At 39.0% G+C, this 26,786-nt stretch overlaps 2 protein-coding genes across 4 annotated transcripts in view; one reads left to right on the top strand and one right to left on the bottom strand.

The window, feature by feature from the left end:
• The first annotated feature begins 10 nt into the window (after positions 1–10).
• On the top strand, positions 11–23,729 carry MPHOSPH8 (M-phase phosphoprotein 8). The gene is made up of 13 exons (XM_012569652.5): positions 11–342; positions 4,029–4,184; positions 5,042–5,881; positions 8,810–8,906; positions 10,588–10,713; positions 10,801–10,889; positions 12,015–12,155; positions 12,929–13,015; positions 14,948–15,102; positions 18,389–18,543; positions 19,797–19,924; positions 20,433–20,516; positions 21,418–23,729. The coding sequence occupies exons 1-13, from the start codon at positions 91–93 to the stop codon at positions 21,466–21,468; spliced, it is 2,361 nt and encodes a 786-aa protein (XP_012425106.5). The 5' UTR covers positions 11–90; the 3' UTR covers positions 21,469–23,729.
• A 1,619-nt stretch (positions 23,730–25,348) lies between these two features.
• PSPC1 (paraspeckle component 1) overlaps positions 25,349–26,786 on the bottom strand; it is a 55,918-nt gene continuing 54,480 nt past the window's right edge. For all 3 annotated transcript variants that reach the window (XR_003961034.4, XR_001122654.5, XR_003961045.4), the window contains one exon: positions 25,349–25,939. The gene's annotated coding sequence lies outside the window, so the exon portion shown is untranslated. The remainder of the gene's footprint in view (positions 25,940–26,786) is intronic.

Here is a 26,786-nt window from a genome sequence, read left to right as displayed (position 1 = left end):
GCCATTGGCCGGCGGCCGCTGCCCCGCCCCCGCGGCCGGCGCGGATGCCGCAGCCGCGGTGCGCCCCCGGCGTTGGGAGCTCGGCCCAAGATGGCGGCGGCGGGCGGGAGCGGGGCCGAGGCGGCGGCGGCCAGGCTGGAGCGGGCAGAGGGAGAGGAGGCGGCGGCGGCCGTGGCGGAGGAGGATGAGGCGGACGGGAAGGAAGACGGCGGTAGGGCGGGCAAAGCGACGGGTGCCGTGGCAGGAGCCGGCGGGGAGGCTGGCGGCGGCGAGAGCGAAGAGGACGAGGAGGAGGAGGACGTGTTCGAGGTGGAGAAGATCCTTGACATGAAGAACGAGGGGGTGAGTGCGGGCCCCTTACAGCGGGCGGGGGCGTGTGAAAGGACTAATGCCGATAGACTTTCAATGTGAACCGCAGCGGGTGTGCAAGGAGGCTTTTTGTGCCTTATTCCGGATTCAATCTCTTCAGCCAAAGATAAGTCTTTACTAAGTTGTTGGGTTTTGCCTGCATTGTTAAACTGCTCTTGGCGCTGAACTGCGATACTGTTTTGATGTGAAATGTTTTAGCGCAGAGATGGGCAGGGTTGAATATAGCTGAGAACTTAGAGGTGTTTTCAAGGTATGTTGCCAAGGACCACGTTCACAGAGAAAACGGGAGAAGACTTCCTAAAATAAGAGCGTCTTCTCCTAATTAAAATAATAAGCTGTAGTGATCTTGCGTTGTTTAAACTGAAATACCAGACCTTGATTTGTTTCTTTGAAAGCAGCTTACACTGGTTGAAGTTCTTTACAAATTTTCTTAAACCTCAGATAGAAAAAATAATTGATACAGGGTTTTTTTTAATGATTTTGTGCCTGAAAGATTTTTATTTTAACTAATTGATGATTTTTATCTTAAGCTTCAGTCAGGTATATGACATTATAAAATTCTGTTAATTTCATGTAAAAGATCAGTCTTGAAACTCTTAGGCTGGAGAGCCTTCAGATCAGCATTTTTTTCGATGTTTGTGATGTTAGTAAATTGCAACTTAGCTGAAATCTGTTATTATCTTCAGATTTATGTTATGCTTTCAGGGTAATACAGTATTTATAGCTTTGCCTGTATGAAATGTTGTATAACATAAGTCAGGCTTGAAAAACAAGAGGATTTTTTTTTTCTCTATTTCCATCCACCCCCAAGTGATGAAGTGATGGAACCTGAAATCTATAGGTAGTGAGACATTAAAGACTACTGGGATACATCAAGTGCCATCTCTTAAAGATGTCATTGGCACGTGCTGGTAACAGGGTGTCTCTTTCCCATCCCACTCCAGGCAGCCGGTTCTGAGCTCCGTGTGCCTGAGTTTTCCAGGCTGGGTCAGCGCAGTGACCTTCAGCGTGTGCATGTACCAGCACAGGGTGGTTGTGGCTCAGTGGCACGAGCTCCAAACGCATCAGGTGCCCTCTCAGCTGCTCTGCTGCAGGGCCTGTGCTCCTGGGCTCCACAGCTGCAGGGCAAGGCAGGAGCTCATACTCAGCTGTACCTTCCAGAATGGCTGGCAAGAGCCATGTGTCACCGCCGAGCATGTCGGCCACTGTGCAGCGTGGCATGAGCCAGGTGGAGGTGTTGTGTGTCACAGAACAGAAGAGTGACACCTGGAGAGCCCTGCACAGACATGCTCTTCCCACACACAGTACTGATATTGCTGGGCCTTGCAGTAGTGGTAGGATGAGAGATAGCACTTCTGGATTGGGATTGGGCTCAGGAGTTAAACCTGCGGATAAATAAAACATTAACATGACCTACTTAAAGAGGACAAGCAGTGTAAGTTTGGAAATGTAATCTCTTAGTGTATCTATAAAGCTTTTCGTACTGCATCTCAGTTACACTAAAACAACAGGCTCTGGTGCAAATCTGGTGTTCCCCAGTGGAAGTGGGAAATTTTAACTCTGCTCTTTAATGACATGGTGGTACCCTTTTCCATACGAGTTGGTTCCAGCTCATCAGTAGTCCTCACAGAACACAGAAACTAGAGCAGTAGAAAAATGCTTGGAATTATTCTGTTTTTTCTAAGTGATAATAGAGAGGAAAAATACCAATATTGAGTGAAAGAGTGTTGATAGGTGAGTGTAAGACTGTGTCTCTTAAGTGTGAGAATCAATCTTCTGCCTTCACTTAAGCTGAATTTTGTAAAACTATCCTCAGCTACGTTTTTCTGTCACTCTCCATGTATGGAATGTGGTCGTACAGCAGCCAAATGGTTTTGCATTTGCATTACACTTTCTTTTATGCAGCTTTCTCAATTAATGAAGAAAGGACTTCTAGCTTATTTGGTACCTGGGTTACAAGGATGTTCCTAACTCTGCAGCTAGCAGAAGTCCTGCATCTGAAAGGGAATCACCTTGTACCACCAGGCAGGTGATGGTCCAGCTGGCTAGGATGCAGATTTGCAGGAAAGGGGGTGGGAGTCCCCACAGGCAAGTAAGGTGAACATGAGTCAGCAGTTCTCACAGCAAAGAAGGCCAGCAGCATCCAAGAGTGTAGCCAGAAGATCAGGAGATGCTTCATTCTCTCTTCTCAGAGTGCTGAGAAGCATCCTGAGTACTGTGTGAAGTTCTGAGCTCCCCAGGACAGAAAGACACATGCATACCAGAGAGAAGGGTAATGAAATCAGTTAGGAAGCTGAGCGCTCGATTTGCTTTGCCATAAGAAGAGAAGAATCAGGGGAGATCAAAAATCAGGGAAGAATAAGGGAAATGAAAAACCAGGGAAAGGATGAGACAGAGGACACAAGCTGAAAGACAGGGAAACCTGCATAAATACACTGACTGGGCAGATATCTGAGCAGTCTGATGTAGGCAGCCCTGCTTTGAGATAGCATCTTACTTGTTAGTTCTGGAGATCTTTTATAACATAACACACTCTGTAACTGTAAAGAGGAAGTTACTGGTTGTTTGTTTTGTAAGTAACCCAAATAGAAGAAAGAGGGGAGGGGAATATAATTTTGGAAACTTAACCCATCTCTCTTGATTTAAGAATTAAGCTAAATTCTAAGAGAAATCTTAAACTAAGGTGTTTGAATATAGGCTATTTATTTATTTAGATGTCTGTGAAGCAAAATATAGAAGATTGTAAATAGAGTTGGTTATTTGGTTGCTGAAGTTTAGTGGCATGTATATACACTTGGTCAAAGGTTAATTATGCTCAGGCAAAAATTTAAGCATAGACATTTAACAGTAAGTGCCAAATGGCAATTCTACGGAAGCTTTCTTTTTCCAGGCTTGGTTAGCACTGTAAGGTCTTTCAGAGCATTATCAGTCCATGCTTGAAAGTGAGAGGTACAATTTTGCCTCTCCAAAGGTGCTTTCCTAAGTATGTTTGCTAAAAAATTAATTTTTTTAATGGTAATGAACTTTGTAATTTAGTAGAAGAACTAGATAGAGACTACAAGGTGCAATTTTATCCCTCAGTGAAGTTCAATACTGTTGAAAAAATTGGTCTCAGATTTTTGTATGTAACCTACCAAAATCTTTGTAACTAACTCCACTGAGATGCACACACTCAGATTTTTTGTCTAGGTTAACTTGATTTCATTGCTGAGGTTTTTTTCCTAATTGTTGGTATTTCAGTTTATCAAAAATAGAATTTATGACAAATATAGCATAAATTATAAATTCCAATATGAAACTTGGTGAATGGTGTTAATTCATTGGGAGTCTTAAGGGTTTATATCAAGTTATTCAACGAAGAGAAAACAGTCAAGCTTGAAACTTTTATGGAAGAAATATTAAAATTTGAAAAGAAATAATTTCATAAGTGTCAGAAAACCCATTTTGATATTCTGACTGTGAATTTATGATATGTACATTGCAACTGTGGTTCTGAACAGATGTTAGACACTGGAAGTATTTTGGATAAAACTATTCCAACTCCAGAAATACTGATTTTTACATACAAAAAATGGTATATCCACTGACATCCTCAAGAACTGACTAGCCGATGCAATACTATGCTATATTGTGTTAAATGATGTGGATTTTTCTTGCAGGGTAAAACTCTCTATAAAGTCCGGTGGAAAGGATACACCTCTGATGATGATACCTGGGAACCAGAGGCTCACTTGGAAGACTGCAAAGAAGTGCTTCTTGAATTCAGAAAAAAGATTGTGGATAATAAGCCTAAACCTGTTAAAAAAGAAATACAGGTGTGTTTCAGCTTCCAGTATCTTACACTGGAGACATATTCCCTAGCTAGACTACTAATGAAAGGAGGGGAGAAGGGAAGGAATTAAGGAATCTCATCCAAAACGTCTTTGTTTTTTGTGAAACTTAATATTGTTGCTGTTCTCTGGTAGGGATTTTTTCTGTTGACAAGTTTACTTGTAGATTGAATTAATCTAAACTTCAATTCCATTTCTAATGGAACTATGTTAGTAATGTACGGTCATTTTCGTTTGTTTTTGACAACATAAATAACCCTCTTTCCCTACCCACATGCATATTGTCTTGTCACTGAAGCTGGGCACAATGTTCCAATCATCCTGCTTTCTGCAGGAGATTAATGAGTTTTGACAAGAGAGGAATACAGAAAGATTAGATGCCAGAGGGCAGAATATGGCTTTTTATTTTTTTAAAGGCTCAGTTAGCTTGAAAAAGTACTGTCATTACAATTAACAATCCTTTTGGAAAACTGGTACCCTGCTTCTGGGAAACCTGTAGGTAAATCCTGCAAAATCAAATCAATTGTTTTTGATGTAAAATAGCTCAGATTAAATTCTGTTTGGAATGTGGTTGTTGGATGTGTAATTGGTTTACTTGAATTGTTTGTGTATTGATTCTCATCCAAGCAGTTTGTAATGTAATTTAGGTAAGTACGCTAGAATTGTATTATCATGTTTTGCAATTTTGCAATGAGGAATGATCTTGGCAGGGGTCAAAAGATTAAAGTGCTTAAAAGTTTATTTTTCCCAAGCACGATCACTACCATTTTTGTATACTTTGTACCAAAGTGATAGTTTATTGGAGAAGGAAAAACCTTAAATTTTTTTTCTTTACCTTTTAGAAACCACCTCTAAATGATGATATATTTGAAGCAGAGTCTGACAGCGACTTGCAAAGTGAAACAAAAGATGATGTTTCACCAAAGAAGAAAAAGAAGAAGTCAAAAGAGGGAGAGGATAAAAGTCCAGATGATGTGAAGAAGAAAAAATCTAAGTCTGCAAAACTCAAGGAAAAACCCAGAACAGAATGTGAAAATTCCTCAGATACTTTGGTTTTAGATTCAAAGCCCAAAAAAAGGACTTCAGAAACTAAGGAGGATTCAAAGGACCCAAAGAAGCAAAGGAAAGAAGATACTAAAGAAATCAAGAAAAAGAAAGGAGAAGATTTAAAAATAAAATCCAAAGAAGATTCTAAAGAAAATAAAAAATCACAGAAGGAGAAGCACGGAGATGTTCAGTTGGACTCAGAATCAAGCACTGTGGATAATTCAATTTCTCAAGGACCTGATAATGAAAGTTCAAACATAAATTCTGAAAATAAAGATGAAAAACAAAAGGTAATAAGTGAAGAAGAGAGATTGGAACAAGAAATTGATCAAAAAGATGCCATTACTGATAAGTATATTGATGGATCAGCAAGTAATGAAGATGACTGTATTGATACTAGGGCTAAAAGAAAGAAGAAAAAAATTTCTAAAGCAGAAGACTGTAGAGAAGAGGGTGGAAAAGTAGAAATTCAGGATACTCATTTAGAGAAGAAGAGCATGCACAAAAAGCAAACAGGTCAAGAAAAAGTACCAGGAGAGTTGGAGAGAGTGTCGCCTGCTCCTTCACCAGTGCAGAAGGTTTTGAAATTGAGCACTGATGAAAGGGTGTGCAAACCCATGGATTCCCCTGGAGAGGTAAGCATGGTTAGGGTGGGGGCTGGGGGTAAAATCAGTCTGTATCTTGGAGGTACAATTACCTCAGACCATGACAGTTCGTGATGGCAAAGGGAAAAGTACAAACTGGAAAGGTACTGAGTTGCATGAACTTAAAGAACCACCCACTGCACAACGTATAACAGAGACTGGGAAGTTTCTGGATTCTGAACACTCTAAAGGGGGGAACGCTTTAGGAAAGGAGAACATAAATGTGAAACAATACATTTCTCCCATTTACTTTGTCTTCTTAGAATGAAATTTCCTGTTCTTGCAAGGCATGTTGTTGTTTTTAGCTTTGTTCGTGCCCACCTTCAAGAGTTTCATCATTTGACTTTCTTGTGTAGTAAGGCAAAACAGCATTGAGCAACACTTGCTCTGTCAGACACCAGCCATTCCATCAGGGCTTACATGTGGTGGCACCTACCTGAGAACTGGAATGCTGAAATCACTTCTAAAGCCCAGATCTCCCAGATAATTGTGTAGCATGCTTGTCTTGTTAGAATTCCTGGAGTGCTTACAGCAAATGCTTAGTTTAATGACATGGTTTCATATTAAATAGAAATAGAAATGCTGTACCTGTTGTAAGAAATTAGCTAAGCAAATACCAGGATATTCATTGTTCCTTATTTAATACAGTAATGCTTTAAGAAAAGCAGTATTGTAAAGGCAAAAGAAGAAAATTATGACAAAAATAAATATTTTTTGCAATGTTTCTAGGAATATAATTTCTTTTCATCTGCTTCAGCCTGTTCTAATACAGTTTGCAGTTCATAAAACATTGTCTGCTCAGAGCAGCCATGTTCTGATTTAACAGGATTGCAGCCAAAACACATTGATACTTACTGGATATATCCCACTTCTGACACCCTAATTCCACGGTGTAAAGTTTCTTCTGCAGGCTCAGCAGTGGTTCTCTGCTTGTGATTGATCTATGTGTGGAGCAGGTCAACTTAAATAGTTATTTTGGGGATAGGAAATAATGTGGCATCATCTCAGAGTAATGCTACACAAAAGAGTGTGTTTGCAGGATCTTAGTGTTGAAAGTTCTGGAAAACATGGAATTACTCTGATGCATAGGCTAGTTTCAGAAGGCTGTTTAATTAGTTGAAGTGATATGGTCCTTTATTACCCAAATGTTTTACGTACAGTTCAAGGCTGTAGTGTTTGTGAGAGAGACCAGAACAGGAAAAATCTTTGGAATTCTATTCTATTTACCAATGGTATAGAAATCCTGTCACCTTGACCATGAATAAATCAACAGCAGAGGACAGTGGGTTTGCTTGTGGCTCTTTAGCATTCTCAGTGAGTTGTCTCTATGCTTTTCTCATGGTTGTGCTCCAAGGAAGGTGATGCTCTGAGGTACCAGCAAAGTATGGAAGGTGTTCTGATCTTTGCTTGTTTTGAGTGTTGAAGGCTTAAACAGTGTTTTCTGTAATTGGTTAGTTATTCTCTGGAGCAGCTGTGGTCTTGTATGGGTGGGTTTGGTGGAGAGTTCTGCAGGGCTTTGCTTTTTTTTTTTTTTTTTTTTTTTTTTTTTTTTTTTTCCACTAAATTGTTGGCCCAAACAAACTATACCTTTCAAAGAAAATCATCACGTATATTTCAGGTACCTGTCTTTCCTGTGTAACTCTGTTTATGGAACACCAGTCATGTCAATTTATAACAGTATTTTCTGTTTAGGGTCAGTTTGCATGCTGAACCATTCCTTCCATTTCATTTGCCTCCAAAAATAAATGGGTATGTTCTGCATCTGATCAGCATTAGAAATCTGGAATAGAATTCGGGGTTACTGATATTAACAGCCCCACTCTAGCAAATATCTGATATCTCTTTAGTAAGTTACGGATTTCCTCTTAAATACCCAGCATCTGGCAGGATGAACAGCTGCTTGTGTTAGCATTTATCACGTCAGTGATCAGAAGCCAAGGTTTGTGGAGGGAAGGGGGGAGATGAGGAAAGCAATTAAATGTCTCAGCTTTGCTAATACATGATACACCAAATTAATCTGTTCTAATTAAGGTTTTTGTTATGTCACATGGTAGCATATATTTAACTTTTTTGTGAGGACTTCTTTTGGGGCAGTTTTTCAGAAAGATAGTGCTACTCCCTGTGCCGGGTTAGGGTCAGAGACTGATACAAAGCCATGCCAAGGGGCCTTGTCCAACCTACTCTGCAGTGAATTTGGTGAGTGGAGAGAGAAGATTACAGGAGGAGAAAGGCAGACTTTGGTAGAGAAAGCTGAATTCCATTTTGGCAGATTTGATTATATATTTACATCTACAATAAGTGATATTAGATTCTATTAAGCTTGTACTTCTGCAGGGATATCATGAGTTTGGGTGGATTTTGCTGAGTGTCTGTTTTTTCACAAATAACTGGTGCCATAATGTTCTGTCTGTGTAAATTTCAAGGCTTGGAACCTTTTGTGTCCAACTGTCAAGTTTTCTTGGTTGAGGTTTGACTCAATTATATCATAATGCTTTGAATACGATGCTACAAAATTGTTAAATATTCTGAAATAATTACATTCTATTCAGGTGTACTCTTTGGAACAAACAAAAAGTTCCTAATTTTGAATTTCCTTCAAAATGCTGGTTTTGTCATATCTGCAGCTCTTCCATAAAGCAACTTGAATGACTGGGATGCAGTAAAAATATGAATTGAAGTTCCTATGTTCAGGAAATAATACCTCTGCTGTTAGGAAAGAAGCCTTCACACACTTAACTCCTGACTCACCTGTTTAATTTTTAGGAATGTCTGCAAGTCTACAATTAATACTACTGAAATCCATTGTATACAGATTTCTGTAGTATAATTGTAAATATATTTTTTTGTTGTAGTAATGAAAGGAGTTTGTTTTCCATTTTTCCTCTACCACTAAAATTTGTTCTTTGTTTTCAATTTTAGGAAAAAGAAGTAAAGAAAACTGAAATTAAAGAAAAATCTCAAAAAAAGGAGCCTGAAAAAGAGGAAAAACCCAGAAAAGAACAGAAGGTCCTAAAAAGTAAGTGGTTACTTCTTGAAACAGAGAAGGAATGACCCTTCAGGGCATTCTCTTCTTATTTCTACAAGGGCACATATTGTGTAGTTTTGTAACACACACATGCACACACACCCCAAAAATAAGGAATTCTGGTTTTATTTTAGGAAGCAAAAGTCTTGTGTTTAATGGCTTTGTTAATACATGCTTCATGAGAATGTTAAGATATGCTTCATGTATGAAGCACAGAAGTATATAGAAGTCTCTCACATTTTTGTAGACAAGTCAAGATTTTGCCCTATTTGATATTGACAATTGTGCTTCTCTGGCATGTAATAGTAACTTTTTTTTTAGAGGAATTCATCCAACTATTGACTAGTTTCAGAAGTGTTCTGATGACATTTTTCTAACTATAAAAAGTATATATGACATATATACTTTTTATAGTTAGAAAAATTAGTAGAGGTTCCCATAGACAAACATCTTGCCTCCTGCTTTAGCCACAGAGACAGGTCATGTTATACAACCCTGGATGATTAAATACACAGCAAAAATGTCTAGGTTCTGGTTCTGTTCCTAATAGTATAATCGATTATTAGTGTTACTGCTCTTCATCTCAGAACAACTCTGGATTACTTTTTTCAGGATAAATTCCTTCACTAGAGAAACACCTTTTTCTGAAAGTGGCATAGATGGTTACAGTGCTTAAGAAAAGTAGTAAGAAGCAGAATGATTAATGATTGTTTCTGTGCAGCACTTGTTCTTTGTCAGGTCATCACAGATACTGAACCATATTTCAGAAGTAGTAATTTATGCACAATTCTAAACTGTATTTCTTAAAAGGAAGATGGTTGAAAGCAGTCAGAACTCAGACTTGGCAGGTTAGGTGGAGGTGGACTAGCTCTCCCTGACTTTGGTCTTACATTAAGCTTGCTCCTGTGCTCAAATACATTACAGAAAGAGAACAGATCTTCCCTAAATTGATGCTGGTCATTTACTTAAATTTTGTTACATAATAGTATTTAGTGGCTCAAGTAGTCACTCTAGGCTTTAAGGTCAGCAAAAGTGCATTTGAGTTGTTTAATGTAGCCTCAGAAGAAAAAAGTAGTGAGTATTATGAGAGTAACTGTAAAAGAAAAGAATCTTTGCTAGAATAGAAATTCACAGAAAAATTAAAAGAACGAGGTGTACAAGGAAAGGAGAAATACAAGAGATTAAGCAAACACATGGACTTGTATTGCTGCAGAGTGTGATTGAGAAATACTGGATGTGTGTCAAATGGAGAACACTGTAGTTGAGATTTTCTCCATTCCTGTTTGTATTTCTAGTTCTCCAGTTCTTGTTTCTGCAGGGGGCTGAAATGAAGTTTTCTTTTGAAAGTCATTGATATCTTTTCGGTGTGTTTCCAGTGCTTCTGCTACTACAGTGATGGAGTGTTCACCTTCCCATAATTACTTTAGCCTTATTTATTACAACAAATTAGCAGTTTCTTTCAAGTAAAAGCTTTTTATGTTTGTAATGTAGCCTTTGCTGCTGAGAACCATTCCATGCTGACTGCCAGGGTTTACTTCAATGAAAAGTAGCAGTAGTTGTTTGTTAAGCTCTTGATCATTGAAGCAAGGGCAAGCATTCATTCGCTTGAAAATTTACAATTTGTTACTTATTTTGCTTTTTTTTTCCTTCCACAAAATTAAATACATGATAGATGGCAAGCAGCAAGTCCTGAGTTTGGGTATGGACATGCAGTTAGAATGGCTGACACTAGAAGAATTCCAGAAGCATCTTGATGGAGAAGATGAGAATCATGTATCAACAGAACCAATATCAAGTGGTGAGTATTTTTCTGGCAAGAAGGGGTATTTCTTAGCTGACATTTCAAAGGGAAATATCCTATAACAGCATTGAATTTATTTTCTAGCTCTCCTGAGAGATGCTGTTAAAAGTGGAGACTACATGACAGTGAAAATGGCGCTTTCTTCAAATGAGAAATATAATTTGGATCAAGAGGTAATTTTTGTGCAGTAGAAGTATTGGAAGACAGTAGGAGGGAAGAATACAAATGTTGATTTGTTTGAAAAGCTTTCCCCTCTTTTGTTGTAGCAGATTTCCATCTTGCCTAAGTAAAAAAGCACAAGGTGTCAAAAAGGACTACAAAATTGGAAGTTTCAGTATTTGTTATCCATTTCTTCCAAGAAAAAATGAAGTTTGATAGAACCATCCCAGTAGCTTTCCAGCCAACTTGCCCAGAGTATTTAACTGACTAAATGTGGAACTTTGCATGCTATTAGGAACAATAACCATCAGTACAAGTGGCTCAACTGTGTAAAACAGTGTACATGGGAAACAAAACTTTGAAAAGCCCCAAAAAGCTGCAAGTTGTTTGACACACTGGGACCACTTAACTTCATAATTAGTGTTCTGACAGTTTGTCATCAGCTGTGTTCTTACTGGGTTTACTTTCAAGGATCTATTTTCCTGATGAGTAGGACTGTAGTTCCATTTTTGAGTTTTAAAATCTTCAGTACTGGTATTTTTACTGGGGATCTTGTGTAGTTGTGTTATGTAGCATTTTGAGAACTCCACATTATGCTAGGACTTTTAAGGTGTCGTAGGGAAGATGAGAAATGAACTCCTGAGTGTGTTCTGTGAGTTGTAAGGTCTGATGAAAAATGCAGGAATGAGTGAGAAGACTGGCTTGTCATGAAGTGTCTGTCTTTGTACTTACACTCTGATAAAATGAAAAAGCAATGTTGTGGGAGCAGCTGACTTGAGCCATAGTGGTTTTTCTCCATGGGTGCTGAAAAGTCTTACTGTCTTCCCACCCTCAAATACCTTACAGCCTTTCTTCCTGGTTCATTCTGGTTTTCCTGCTTTTTGTTCTGATCCTCCGAATGTTATGGATTTTGCAGATTATGGAGCTCAGAGTGTGAGACCTGTGTACCAGAGAAGTGGGAGGTGATAGTTTGCTGGTATCTGGCAGCCATGTATGTGTGAATTCTTCTGCCAGGGAGGGAAATATTTGTGAAACATGTTGATGTACTTGAAATTTTTGTCTTGCAGCTTTGATTTATCTTGAAGTATTTCTATTTTTGGTTATTATTTTTTGTAATGGCAATGATTGTTTTTTTCCAGGACCCAAGTGGAATGACCCTAGTAATGCTTGCTGCTGCTGGAGGGCATGATGACCTTCTGCGGGTGCTGATCAGGAAAGGAGCTAAAGTTAATGGTAGACAGAAAAATGGAACAACTGCATTGATACATGCAGCTGAAAAGGTTGGCTTGGTTATTGTTCTGTTAGTGGTTCTGGGCTCTTTTACTTATGTTTAAAGGTGATACACAATTTTTTACCTTTGGGTGGTGCCTAAAAAGTAGTTAGCAAGATACAGCAGGGTGTCTAATAATAATTTCAGCAGCTGTGGTTATTGTAGTATAAATAAATTCTGATCACAAACCCTGCCCTGAGCAGAGAATATCATGGGAGGAAAAGTGGAGGCAGAGGGTATCTCTGAATGTTTTTGTCTGAGGGCTGAAGTTCTTGTAGTAGAATTGCTTTTTATGATATCTGGCTACACAGGATCCAAACTGGAGACACTTAGAAGATCTCGGATTAAACAGGATGTGGTATTTTAAAGCAATTGGGCAATGGACACAGTGGCAAGCTCTTCCCAAGCTAAAACCAGCTAAAGCAGTAAGCTAGAGCAAGTCAGGGTTTCATGGGCGCACTCTTCTGTTCAGGTGGGTCCATCTGCTTTCCCATGAGAGAAAGCCAGCGGGGAACCTCAGTTTGGTGGCAGATGTAAATACACTTGATGTTTATTATTGCAGGATTTAGAAAAAAAGTAAGAATTGTAAATAATTAGGGCTATATGCTTGCCTAAGTCTGAAATGCTCTTTATTAGCCATGGAGAGGACAACATTAATTGTGCCATGACTCATGTTTTGAATACTATGGACGAATTTTAAGTAAATGACATTTTATATTCTGAAACAAAACCAGAGTATTTTTTACTTACTTATGTTATGGGTTTGGTTTGGTTTTTCCCCAGAATTTTCTAACAACAGTAGCTATTCTTCTGGAAGCTGGAGCATATGTGAACATGCAGCAGAGCAGTGGTGAGACTGCCTTAATGAAGGTAAATCCTGTGTTTGTCCTTACATGGTTCAATAGGAATACTTTTGTCAAATTAGTAAAACATAAAAAGGTATTTGTAGAATTAATTTCAGGAACACATCCCATATTTGAAATAAAAATAGCATTTGTAGTTACTCTGATCCATTTCTTTAATGTACTTAATATCTAAACAAGAAGCACAGATGCCTTCAGCATGCAGTGCTGAATGTGGGTCATCATCATCTTCTGTTGTTTGGCTCAGAGAAATGCAGATGTGGTCTTCCAGCTGAGATAATCAGATTGTCAACTGGAAGAGAAAAATTCCAGAAAGAAAAATCTTTCACTTAGGTGTTGCCGTGGTTGGCACTTGCTGTTTTATTGCCGGCCAGAAATCAAGTAGCAGATTTACAGCCTGATTCCTAGTGCCCATTCTGCCCCATTATCAGTCACAAAGGAAATTTTGATTTTTTAATTTTTTTTTGTAATTCTAATTAAAAATTCTAATACTCTTAAAATTATAAAACTCTTAAAACAGTCAGTGCTTTTAATATTTTTTTCCTTATGTGGGTGAATCTCAAAGTTCCCCTTTGGATGAAGTTGCTGTATTTATGTGTAGGCTGTTTGTGTAGTTTGTTTGCCAAAGAGGTTACAGAAGCTTTCCTGCCCAGACAACGTGGTATTGTTTCTGTTCTGCCCTCTGTGAGGCTTAACAAGTGGGGATTTCACATTTTCTCTGAAGAGATCAACTCACTTGTGGTTTCCTCAGCCACTGACAATCCAGAATCTCTTCATAATTTGGCTTCTTCCGTGACCCTCAGTCTTGACCTCCTTTAAAGTTTTTATTAGTCTGTGATGCACAGCTATAGAAACCAATTAGCAGCCTACAGTGACTTATTCTGGGTGTTAGTTTTGTGATGCAGATGCAAATAATAGGATCTTCATTTCCAGTAACTTACTGGGACAAAGCTAGCCCTCTGTGGATAACCTATCAATACGTTTATCAAGTTACTCTTATTTAACTTTAGGAGTTTAATCATACTTTTTCTGGGAGACGAAAAAGATCTCAGCACTCAATTCCTTTCTGTCAGGTGGTGTGAGATTTTTTCTGAGTTTTTTGGTTTGAGGAAGGCAGGTGGGCCGTTCTGTTTATGGCAGATGATGGACTGAAGGCACAGATAAAAGTTCAGAGCAGAGAGAAATTTCAGAAGCTGTCTTCTGAAAGGTCTTACAGTGATAAAAATGTTGTATCTCTTGTGTTTTTTCCTAATTTGAGTGAAGTGTTTGAAAACAAGTGACCAAGAGCATGTGTTTGCTTTCTTCAAAGTAAAACTTTTTTTAGATTTTCCTGTGCTTTTGTGAAGTTTGTTGTTGATGTGCCCTGAAATTCTTGCTGTAAGCAACAGTGAACTGCCTTGAACGTCTATGCAGAGGATAACAGTGGCTTTCTGACATAGCTATGTACCAGTCTGAGACAAATTCTGTAAATTTACTGCATACCCAAAGTGCCATTTTAAACTGAGATGCACAGAAAAACAAGCACTTGGAAATGTTACTTCTATAATTTCTAAATAGCTCTACAGAAACATATTTACTCAGGTAAACAATTGCAAGAAAATTTACAGTTACTGAACTCCAGCAGATCAGATGTTTCCACAGAACTTCCGGGATTTGCTTTCTCTTATTTTTTTTTTTCCCTAATTATATCTGCTTGGTAATCCTGACTGTTGCTTCTTCTGTAGGACTGGGTCTGTAGTATTGTCTGGATAAAGATAAAATGTTTATGGAGTTTCCTGAGTTTCAAGCTGTGTTACCATTCACAGAGCAAATAATTAAAGTTCTGAATTGTAACTAATTTTGGATTTTAATTCACCTCTGCACTTCTGTTTACTCTCATGTATGCTCTGTTCTGACGGGTTTGTCATTGTTTTCTGTCCTTCCATCTTCTCCCTTCCAGGCTTGTAAAAGAGGGAATTCTGATATAGTGCGGCTCATGATTGAAAGTGGAGCCGACTGCAACATTTTGTCAAAGCATCAGAATAGTGCCATGCATTTTGCTAAACAGTGCAATAACGTACTGGTGTATGAGCAGCTCAGGAGCCACTTGGAAATGTGAGTAAAATGTACTTGGAAGTTTGTTCTGCTGAAGTTTGCAGTGCTAGGCATGGCATAATTCCGGTTTAAGTCAAGGAAAATGTCAGGAAAGAAAACAGATCTGATTTAGGCAGAAGGCTAACTAATAAATCATGTGAAATCAAAATAACTTGAGCTAGCAGAATTGGCATACATTTGTTCAAACTAAAAGCATGGAAAGGAGGAAGAGATAATTCCTAGAAGAGAAAGATTACTTTAACTTAAGATTCAATCATGAAAACTTAGAAGTGTATAAGCACTGCACCATTGAATGTAAGCTTTTAGTAGGGCATGCCAAATAACATACCTTGCTGGAAAGCATAGGGAAAAATCAAACAAAAGAACACCAAGCAGAAACGCTGTGAAAAGTCTTTGCAGGTGGTTGTGGTGTTGTTGAACCTTTAAACATCAACTATGAACTGAAAGTGCCAGGCATAAAGCTTTCACGCCAATAGATGATGGAAATCATCATCATTATCATGCAGCAGAATGACTGGAGAGCAGTGCAGTGTATGTGACATGTAAAGAGTTGATATCATGTGGTGATGTAAAAATATACTTAGCTAAACTGAGACATACAGAGAAGGAGCAAGCTCTTCAAATATACATTTGGAGGAATAATGTAGTTAATGTATATGGGGAGAAAATTATAACCAGCAATCTCTAAACTTGGGGAAGACTCAGGGAGGGTCTTAGGGCTTTTGCAGCAGGTGAGATTTTGCCATGAATGCATAGTTAGTGCTGGAAGAACACTGTTTCAGTGCAAGGTTTTTTTCTTGTTTCATGATTATGTAGTCCCAGTGATTCATCTGTGTAATCTAAAATAATCTATCAAGTAATTTGTAATCTAAACTTACTCTCTTGCAGTGTATAGAAAGCCCTGGCTGTTTTTTGCCTCATATCTCTTGTGTTTCCCATCAGCTGACTTCTTAAGTCTGTCTTTACAGAAACTGCCTTGTAATGGTCAATGTGTGTCAATCAAAAAACACCTGAAGTGACAAGGTAAAGGGGATGGAGTCAGGTTGTTTTTAGTGGTTCCCAGTGACTGGACAAGGGGCAATGGACACAAACTGGAACACAGGAGGCTATCTCTAAGCATCAGGAAATACATTTTTCTTTTTGAGGGTCATGCAGCACTGGCACAGGCTGCTCAGAGAGGATGTCAGGTGTTTGGAAACTTTCTAAAGATACCTGGACATTGTGAGGTTTCTGTTAGCCCACCTGTCAAGCCTGTTGAGGTCTCTTGTGGATGACAGAAATACACCAGAGGCTATCAGCCACTCCCAGTTTTGTCTCATCTGCCAAAGTGCTGAGGGCTTGCTGCACCACCCACCAGGTCATTAGTGAAGCTGTTGAACAGGATCAGTCCCAGTATGGATCTCAGGGTTCCCCAGCAGTGATTGGTTTCCAGCTAGATTTTGTTCTACTGATTTTTGCTGCAGTAACATGTTTGGATCCAGTTTCATACCAGGAGGAAAGTATTGTGATAACACTGTTTTTAATGTCCTGTAAAGTTTGTCCGAGATACTGTAGACCACCATATCAAACTTCTGTCCTGAGCAGATGAACACTATAAGGAATATTTTTCTCATGTAGAATGCTAAAAGGAAAAGTCCAAAAGCATAAAAGCTAATAATTATTTTTCAGAAATTAGAAACCTGTTAAAGTGAGCAGGGGCAGCTGAAGTGGGTGAATGGAGTATACTGATTCTTGCCTAGGGAAGCAAATCATGACTTGTTAGTTAAGATTTTGAAGGCAACAGCAAGCATGCAGGATAGGTAAGTGATCTGGTATCTGCTGTTCAATGTAGTGAGTCCCTCATTCACTGTTCTATGCCTTTCCAGTTTGTTTCCTATTTGACACCTGCCACCTTCAGTTTTGGCTTATCTAAATGAGTTTTGGAAGATCTAGACCATGTAATTTTGCCAGTGAAGTTGCAGTTGAAATTAAATATTGATGATTGCAAAGTGGTGCCTAGGGGTATCATTGTGGTGATGAGAACTGTACAGGGTTCTACTCACAGCTCTTGCTAATTTGGGAAACTTTTAGACTCACTACCTGAAAATACCAGTTCAGTGCTTTTTGTCAGTCAGAAAGGAGGACAATGTAGTAGTAGTAAAGCTGAAAATAAAATTATTAAAGTGTCAAAATGTGAAATCAGGAAACAACAACCGAAAATAACCCAAAGCCATGAGACAGGTTCTGCAGGCCATCCTACTAAGTGATGTAGTGATAGGTTTGAAGTAGAATATTTTTGCTCAGCAAAACCAAATCATGGATGTCATTGTTGCAGAATGCTGTGGTCACAAGTACATGGGATTTTTAGAAGGGATTAAGTAGATCTGAGGAGATCTACTGCATTTGGCTGCAGTTTCTAGTTTTGGATGGCTCTTAATCAGATTGCTAGAAAATAGGACAGGGTATCAAAAAAGAACGACTGTTTAATTTCTCATATTTAATATGGCTTTGTCAAGCATCTGGAAAATAGGCTACATGGGCTTTGGGGCTTGCTTAGGCAGGGCAGTTCTTGTGGTTTCTTTCCAGTGAAGCATTGAAGTTTTAGATTCTGCAGATGATAGTTTCAGTTAGCAGCGTGGGTAATTGTGTTCTGAATAATAACTGAAAAAGCCGTAATGCTGCCAGAGGCGGGACCTCTGCTGTGCTAATGTGTTCTCTCTTTGAAGGCTGGGCTGCCACTCCACTGGCCTCCCTAACCCTCCAAAAAAAACAAACAAAACCCAGACTTCACTTGCCTTTTAGTGGTGCACTGTTTTATTCACGGAGTTTACATAGGAACTGCATTTTTCTAGTAGTATTGCCAGTAATACAGGGATGTACTTTTTTACTTGCAGGCAGATTGATAATTAAGTCAGGCTGGAAAAGTGGGGATGTCTGTTTAGCCAACAAGTATATATTGATGTTCCGGGGATATCTTTCTGTATATAAAGCCTTCAAAATATGTGGCTAGTAAGATCCTTTTTTGAAATCTACTGCAGAGCATTTGTATTAACGTTTTCTTTTTTTGGATCCAGTAGTTGAATTTCACGAGCAGATTGCTGATTAAGTATTTTATTAACAAAGTATTGAGACCTGTGGTTCATCTATGCATAAATGCTAGTGAGGAAGGCATTCACTCCTGAAAATCAGGAATCTAAAAAGGTGATCTGGAATCCTTTTTTTTTCATGTGTGTGTCAGCTCTCACAAAGCCTGTGTCTGGTAAAATAATTCAGTGTGTGAAGCACAGGCCTCACTTTGGTCTTTCAGGCTCTCAAATGTAGCAGAAGATACCATCAGGAATTATTTTGAAACTCGCCTTGCTTTGCTGGAGCCAGTGTTCCCAATTGCGTGTCATCGTCTCTGCGAAGGGCCAGACTTTTCTTTGGATTTTAACTATAAACCTCCACAAAATGTGCCGGAAGGTAGGGAGGGGTTTGTTGTGGTGGGGGCATTGTTTAAAAAAGGTAGAACAATATGTTTAAAGCATGTCTTAAATTATCTCCTATGCAAAGTTATTTTTGTATGATTTTGCAATTAAGAACACTCTGATTGTGGAACATAGGGAGAGCAATTATATTTTGATCCATTATGGGTAGGGTTTGTGTGTATTATTTTTTAAGACTTTTTAATTTCCTAGTACAGAGTGTCAACTTCTTTCTGGTCATGGGTTACATTAGTTCAGTGACAGGCATTGTAGGAAAGGAATGGTTTACCTTTACCTTAGAATTAATGATTCAGGAAAATCTAGGCTTACTAGAGAAGATCTTGTAGTGGATCCTTTTGATTTCATGGACAGTAGGACATGTGCTGAAGGCTTGGAATATAGTCCCAGCAGTGCCCTGAGACAAGTGCAGTCTAGAAATACTAGGAAAAGGAAGCAGCTGCAGTCAACTTTTTTTTGCTCACAAACCCTTTGAAAAAGTTGGGAATCAAATTCCCAAGGTATTTGGGAATGTTTCATTATTCCTCCAGGAATTCAGATGCTATTCTCTGCTGCTTGGCTTAGCTAAGTCATTTTTGATGAGTATATCTGGGAAATATCTATTGATACTGATTTTTCTTAAAGTGATAAATCAGTGTGACTATTAGAATACACTTAAACTGAGATTGAAAGTGGATATGTTTGCTCAGTTTTCTGGTTGTTCAGAGTTGTTGGATAATTCTTCCAGTTTTTATTATAGATATCCTATCTTTTAGAATTAAGAATCTTAATGCAAGTTTATGTATTAAAATGAAGCATTTGTGGGTAGTTGAAGTTGCTGCTTATTGAATTTCAGTATGGTTCATAAATATCTATAATGTTTGGGCTCAGTTGTCTGTTCCCTTGACTAGACCCAAACCACACTAAATTCTGGAACTCTCTTTGGGTAAACCTGAAACCACAGAAGTGAACTGTGGTAAGGATTGCTGTTTCCATTTTGCATTCCTTTCTAATAGACACATAATACTATTTTTTCTGTGTAAAATCCTCAACTTGGTGACCAAGCCAGTTGTTTTCTGGATCCACTGGCTTGGGAAATGGGAGTTTTGCATGTTGGGTTGTTAATATGTATATACACCATATAATGGTTTTTATTTATATGTACTTGCACCTGTCTTCAAAGGTCCAGTGTACACAGTTCTAGGTGATGGATCTAATTTCAAATTCATGTAACAGAATTGCCTTCCCTTTCAGGATCTGGAATTCTTCTCTTTGTATTCCATGCAAATTTCCATGGTAAAGATGTTGTTGCTCGGCTCTGTGGACCATGCAGTGTACAAGCTGTGGTTTTAAACGACAAATTCCAACTTCCCATATTTTTGGTAAATCTTTTCACATAACTGACTGTAAAACTACTTCATAGAGTATGTATAGAGCAGCCTGGGAAATCTCAGTGCCGTAATTTCAATTTACAGTATTGTGATGAAGCGTACTTTTTAGCATGATGGTGCATAGTGCTGGACAACCTGATTCTAGGTGGCCCTGCTTGAGCAGGGAGTTGGAGAGGTCTTCTCCAGCCTCCAACCTTCTGTATTCTGGAACTGAGGCTTCTCTAATTGACCAAGCCTCTCACATTTTTGACCCAAGTTCTTAAATATTTTCTTAACAACAAGCCTCAAAGTTCTAATAATTAATTTCTAGTTGTTTTTTTTTTAAATGCATCACTCTGCACAATTTTGAAGTCTTGTTTTCCCAGTTATTGCATCAAAGTTTCATAAACAATGTTCTTTCAGAAAAAGCATATTGAAAATGTTGTATTGTTAGTCCTCTTACACAGCTCTTTCAGCCATAACCTACCATTAACTTTGTCCATTTTCTTTTTCCTTGTAGGATAGTCATTTTATTTATTCCTTCAGCCCTACTGCAGGCCTTAACAAGCTTTTCATACGGTTGGCAGAAGTTCCTACTGCCAAGGTACAAAATGTTCTCAAAATTAAATGCGTGTGTTCATTTGTTGTGTTCTCCCATAGTCTGAATGCTTCCAGCTGTATGTTGCAAATGTAAAACTTAAGGATTTTCCTCTGTCTCCACATCCCAGTTTCCATCGGTTACAGTTACATCTTGTGACACTGCCAGAACTTGGGAACATTGCCATGTGTTAGTTCTGTTATAATTATAACGTTTTTATGTTGTGGTCAGAATAATTCATACACTAGGATAAACTCGAGTTTCCAGCTAAACATCTTCTCCATCTAGATTGTGAATTTGATGACTGAAAGATAGATACATAGAATGGCCACTTTTTTTTTTTTTTTTTTTTTTTTAATACAGATGTTTTTGCTTGTGTGTTGGAAATATTTACTGGAGTATGCACTCTGCTTGTAAATAGTCTGTTGCATTTTACAGGTGGTTTGGGCAATATTCCCCACTACATGTTGCAAAATTAATCCTGTTCTGGTAGCATTGGTTTTATCCTGGAAACACATAACAGTGTATTTTCCAGATATTTAGATTTAAAAGTTGCACTGAAGTTATACTCTTACATGTTTTATTGCACCTTCTTTTAATTTCTTTTTTAAGTGGAAAAAGGTATATTCATATGGAAATATGTTTGTCTGGTTCAGATTTGGGGCTAACTTGTTCAAACACCACCTGATGCTACAGTAGTCTACTGGAGTCCTTTAACAAGCCATCCATATTTCAGTAGGGCTATTATAAACTAATTTTATTAAGGACATTGTAATTCCTCTTTTATCCTTTCTTAGTCAGTAGCAATTGTGTGCCGTTTCTTGTGCCATTCCTACATTTAGGGGCATTTAACACAGTAATCACCTGTGGTCAGCGTTAATATGGAAACCTTTGTTTGCTTTCACAGGTAAAGCTGCTTATAGGGGCTTACAGAGTGCAGCTGTGCAGTGACCTCTGAGCATGCCAAGTGGACTGACACTTTTTTGGGTATACTTCTGATTCCTCTGTTCAGAGTCTGACAAGGCAGTTTGGAACTTTTTGGCACCACACTCTGAAGACTTGGTACCCAGCTCACTGCTTGTTGGCAGTCACAGGAAGTGTGTGTTGGAGAGCAGTCCCACCGCTGCATTGGTGGGACGGGGTTGTCAGCTTTTTTTACTTTGTACAGATGTAGATGTAAGTATTTGTGCCAATACATATAACTCTGTTTTTGTTTAACTTGTGGAGTCCAGACTGCATATTTCAGCTTTTCCACAATGTGGAATGGTTCATATAAGAACTATTTAAGGTAATTACATGAAATGTCTTTTTTAAAGATCTTCATTTGTAAACTAAAGTTTTCTATTTACTCTTACCGTTTCTATATGAAATGCAGAACTGTCATGGGAGCCATGGTCAGAAATTACACTTTAAAATGACTGCATTAAGTTTAATTTTTAAGTTGCTGAGGGCTGTGTTCTGGTTTAAAACTGCTCCTGTTCTGGTCTCTCAATGAGACATCAGTTTATGCTTAGAGTGACTCCCTTTGAACTAACAGAGATCAGTCTGCAGGTGTGAACAAAGACATCTGAACAGGCTCAGTTCACAGAAGGGTCACGGTCACGTTTCCAGGGAAGCAACTGGTAGTTTTGCAGACATCTTAACACCTAAGACCATCTTAACAGAGGTCTTAGGTGACATCTGGAAAAACAAACACAAGCTGAAAATAGCAAACCAGAAAACTTATAGCTACCTTCAGTGTCCAGTCAGTGCTTTTTGTAGACAAGAAGATAGAATTTCAGATGTCCTCAGCCTGACAGATGACAGAACATGTGTTGTCCTTTACTTCAGAAATTCAGTTCCTCAGTGCAAAAAGCTGCTATCTTTTTCTTTTATTATTATTATATTATTATTTTATATAAATGACCCATTTTATCAGATGACAGCAGTTTTGTAATGGTCCTGTGCTGTAAAATATAAATGTAATACTTGTGCATGGAGTATAGAATATTTTTCTTTGTAAATTAACCAACATCTTGAAAAGTAGGAAAAACCAAACCAGATCGTGCCTTTGCTGTTCTAGTTGTCATGTGTAGTTTTCATGCCACTATGTGCCTATATTATTAGCAAAATTATTGTCCATAAATTCTTGATTTTGACTGCTCACCATCAAAATGGTGCAGCTGTATGAAGTATCCTTTTAAGAACTGTGATTTTTTAATATAAAGTTCAGTTAACCAGTTTTTAATTTTTGATTCTTGAAGTTTTAAATCTTTCATATTTAAGCATTGCCAAATGAGTAACAAAGGACACAATTTTTTTGGAATGTCACTTTAAGCGATATAAAACTAGAACAGCAGCATGACATCGAAATACTAATTTCTGTTTTGATTTGGAATAGTTGCTTATGTTTTTGCACAGTATTGATGAAATCTTAACAAATAAGGGTTTTGAACAGACTTTTTACCTCCACCTCTCTGAAATATGTTAGATACCTCACTTTGCTAAGTGTGAACACCTGAAATGCATGAAAAGCACTGGCTGAGAATCAGGTATGTCACTGCCAACACTTGGGACTTTGTGTAGCTGAAATTGTAGTCACTGTGCATAACCCTGGATGATGCATAAGGAAAGGGGACACTCATGTTTCCTTATGCTGGAGTGCCAGGTTTCATCTACGTGGCTGCCTCTTGCAGTCACTCTGGCACAGGACGTGTGACAGAACAGTGTGTGGGACAAGCTCTGTACAGTACCTGCTGGTGGGAAATGCTGGAGCTGCTCCAAGCGGGGATAAAAGGTGTTTTGAACAAATGTCCAAATGATAAAGATGCTATTTAGATACTGTTGTACAGTCTAACCTAAACATGTCTAGTAATGCTCCAAGAGTTGATAGAGCAAGTAGTTTGTCAAAGGCTGTTGAGTTGGGGGATTGTTTTTTATCTTGAGGCACTTGGGAGAGAGGGAGGAGTTCTACAGAACACGGGAATGAAATCTGGGTTTCATGATGCTTTTATTAGGGATGGATATTTCGCAGCCATCTTTCGCTTTTAGTTGGCAATATAAATTAAGATTCCCTATTGAAGATGCATAAGAAGTGTATGAAAAGCTGTGTGAAGCTGGGTTTTGTCTGTTTTTATTGTATGGGTTTTGTCTGATTGCTGAAAAAGGTTTTGGTGGACAAAGGATGAAGATGAAGTAGCTACAATAAAAAAACAATTATTTAGGCACTGTGGAGAAATACCTATGAAGTACTTGCTCAGTTTCTTCTTGCTGCCATCAGCAAGGGCTGCAGCTGTAGTTCCTATGAACTGCAGTGGTAGCGTATGGTTCTGACGGTTCAGGGTTCTTACCTTCACTGCTCCAGCACCTGTCCTGCTGTTCCTGGCTTCTTTCACAGGTGCTGAAGGTTGGCAGGTAATGCAGCTGACCACATCACAGGTCTTCTGTGCTTTCTGTGCCCATTTGCAAAAACAAGATGTGTTTTGATCAGTCTGAATTTAAGAAAGCTGTTCCAGTATGGGGAAGAGACAGCGCAGCATTCTGCTGCCATCTTAGCCAGCCAGGACGGCTCCAAGTGCACAGAAACTGTCCTAAAATGTTGTGCTTGTCTGTCTCTGCTGTAGTTCTGTTAACCACCAGGTGCCTTTCTATATGGTACTGGAAAGCAGCTGCTGTAACATCTTTCTTCAGGTTAGTCTCTCAAAGTGGTGACTGCCCAGGATCATGGGAGCAGTGATGACCCTGCAGGATGTATTCCTGTAGCAGTGTGTTTAGTTTTGCTGGAGTCCATAATAGAGCTTTGTCTTTTAAGAAGGCAAGAGAACTATAAAATAAAGGCCATGTGTTTCTAAGCTACTGCAGCATGGGCATGCAGTGCAAGCCCATCACTGAATCCTGACAGTTCAAAATTCCTGTTTTTCCGTGTCCCATGCAAACAAGGAAAATATTTTTCACCTTCTGAACATGTCTTAAAATGTTTGAGTGAGGGACAATGACAAGTTTGGGAAAAAACTACCTGAAAAAGACACCACACACTACAAGTTTGAGCAGAACTGAGGCAGCAGGAAAAATTAAGCTTTAAAAGGGTCTCTCAAATCTCAGATATCTCAAATATAGCAGTCACCAGGAAGAGACTAGGTAGAAGATGGTTCTTTTTGATACCAGGTCACCTGTTTTTCCACAGCAAAAGTCTCACCTATCATGAATCTTTTTCCAGAATATCTGTAATACTTCCAACATTATCTGAAGTGTAAGAAACTCTGAGCAGTTAGTGGTGGCACTGGTGCAGCTATAGCAGAGTGGTCAGACCTTCCCATTGTCTCCCACTGCTGCTGTGCCTCTTGCTCTTAAGGGAAGGCACAGCTCTGCTGCTGAGACACCCAAACCATGTGTATGGGAACAGAAAACATTGTCACATACCCAGGGAGATGAGGGCCTGTTCTCAAACAATTCACTGCAACTGTGTGGGGATGGGCCAGCAGAACGTGAGGGACAACAGCTGTACGTCTTACACTGAATACAGCCCTCCAGTGGGGGGAGTGGGTAAGGTGCTGTCCCAGCCCCTCCCCCCTGTAAAGGTTGTGCTGACAGAGTTTTTCTGAAAAAGACTTTGAGGTTGCGTGAGACAACCCTTAGGGAAAAGTTTGCACAGGAGATTTAAAGGCTTTGGACATTCCCTCACTTTATAGATCTGTCAGCTCTACTGTGTCAGTATCATAGTAGTTCTTTCAGTGAATAACAGGGTTAAGATCCCTAAACCCACAAGTAAACCTCCAGCCCAGGCCCCCTGCATCCACCCTTCCTGAAACCAAATGATTAGCAGGAAGTCCCCAATGATTCCACAGTGCAGGGAGTCCAGGTAAGTACAGCCACACAGTGCTGCCTTGCACTGTTTTTATTAGTGGTATGGTGCAACACTTCCATGTACTTAAACAACAGTCCAAAACTGCCACCGTACTATGTACCACTGCCATGAGCCTGGCTCCACCTTCTCTAGGCAATTCTCTTACACAGCTGGATTATTAGAATCTCTTACCACCTCCATCTCCTGTTCTCCAGCTGGAAAAACCCCTGTTGCCTGGCTTCATGGCTCCTGTGCTCCTCAGCCTTCTGATGGCCCAACGGCTTCCATGGGATTCGTTCCCACATCTCCTTGTCTTCAAGAGTCCATTACTGGGCACAGTGTTTCAGCTGCAGTCTCAGAAGTGCTGAGCACAGAGATTGCTCTTTCTGGCCCCTGCTCAGCCATGATCTTCTAATGGAGCCCCCAGCATGGGGGTGGACACCTTCATCTTCACTTGTCTGTCGACCCCAGATCAGCTTTCCACAAAGCTGTTTCGCCACCAGTCTGTGCCCAGGATCTACAACTACATCAGCTTAGTTCAGCTCCCACTGCAGGATTTAACTGTGTGAGGTTCCTGTCAAGCCTTCAATTCATGTCCACTGCCTTGCTGATTTCAGGAAATAAAAAATAAACATCCTGTTAATAATTTAATTTGAAAGTTTTACAATGACTATATCGAAATTTCTTTAAAACCCTTGTAGTATGTTACAGGCCAGTGTTCAAATCACATCACATAAAATTAATTTTTCATTCTTCATGTTTTCTCATCTTTTTATTGAGCTACATTAAGACAGCAGGCATTTGTAGCATAACTTCCTACAGCACAGACAGCTTACTGCAGCTGTAATCTCCCCCATGATTAACATTTCCTTCTAGTTCTTTTCAGCTGTCATTGGCTCATACAATTTTTCTCTACATAATTAATACCTTCACAGTCTTCCAAACTACTGCAGCATAAACACAATCCACATTACTGATTTTTCTTTAAACCCTACCACTTTCCTATTTTTTGTCATATATTGTAGGGCTTGAAAATATTTTCTTAATTTTAAAAGGCTTTTTTAAAGTCCAACAGCAGTCATTTAATATTTATTCTTATTATTCTTGTAGAACATACAAACTTTAATCATTTTAGTGACACCCACTTGCTGTAACACTGCTATTTCTAGGAAGAAAATCTGCTTTGAGTGCAGTCTAGATGAAAAGGGCATCAGTACCTCAGTTACACATCAAAGTAGGCTAACATCAGCTTTACTATTAAATGCTGGACTGGCACCACCTTCTGTGCCGAAGGCTGGAAACAGTAATATCACAAAAGCTGTAACTTGTCTCCTCATGTAGAAAGAGGACTTGGAGCTCACAAGCAGATGTATTCACATTCTTCTCATGTCTTTTCCAAGCTGAGGTATTGGTGGGGGTGCCTTTGCTTAGGAAATCTTTTGACACTGCCATAG

Source organism: Taeniopygia guttata, chromosome 1 (assembly GCF_048771995.1).
Source record: "Taeniopygia guttata chromosome 1, bTaeGut7.mat, whole genome shotgun sequence".
NCBI lineage: Eukaryota > Metazoa > Chordata > Aves > Passeriformes > Estrildidae > Taeniopygia > Taeniopygia guttata.
Note: the sequence above shows the minus strand (reverse complement) of the source record. Positions and strands in the feature narration are given on the sequence as shown.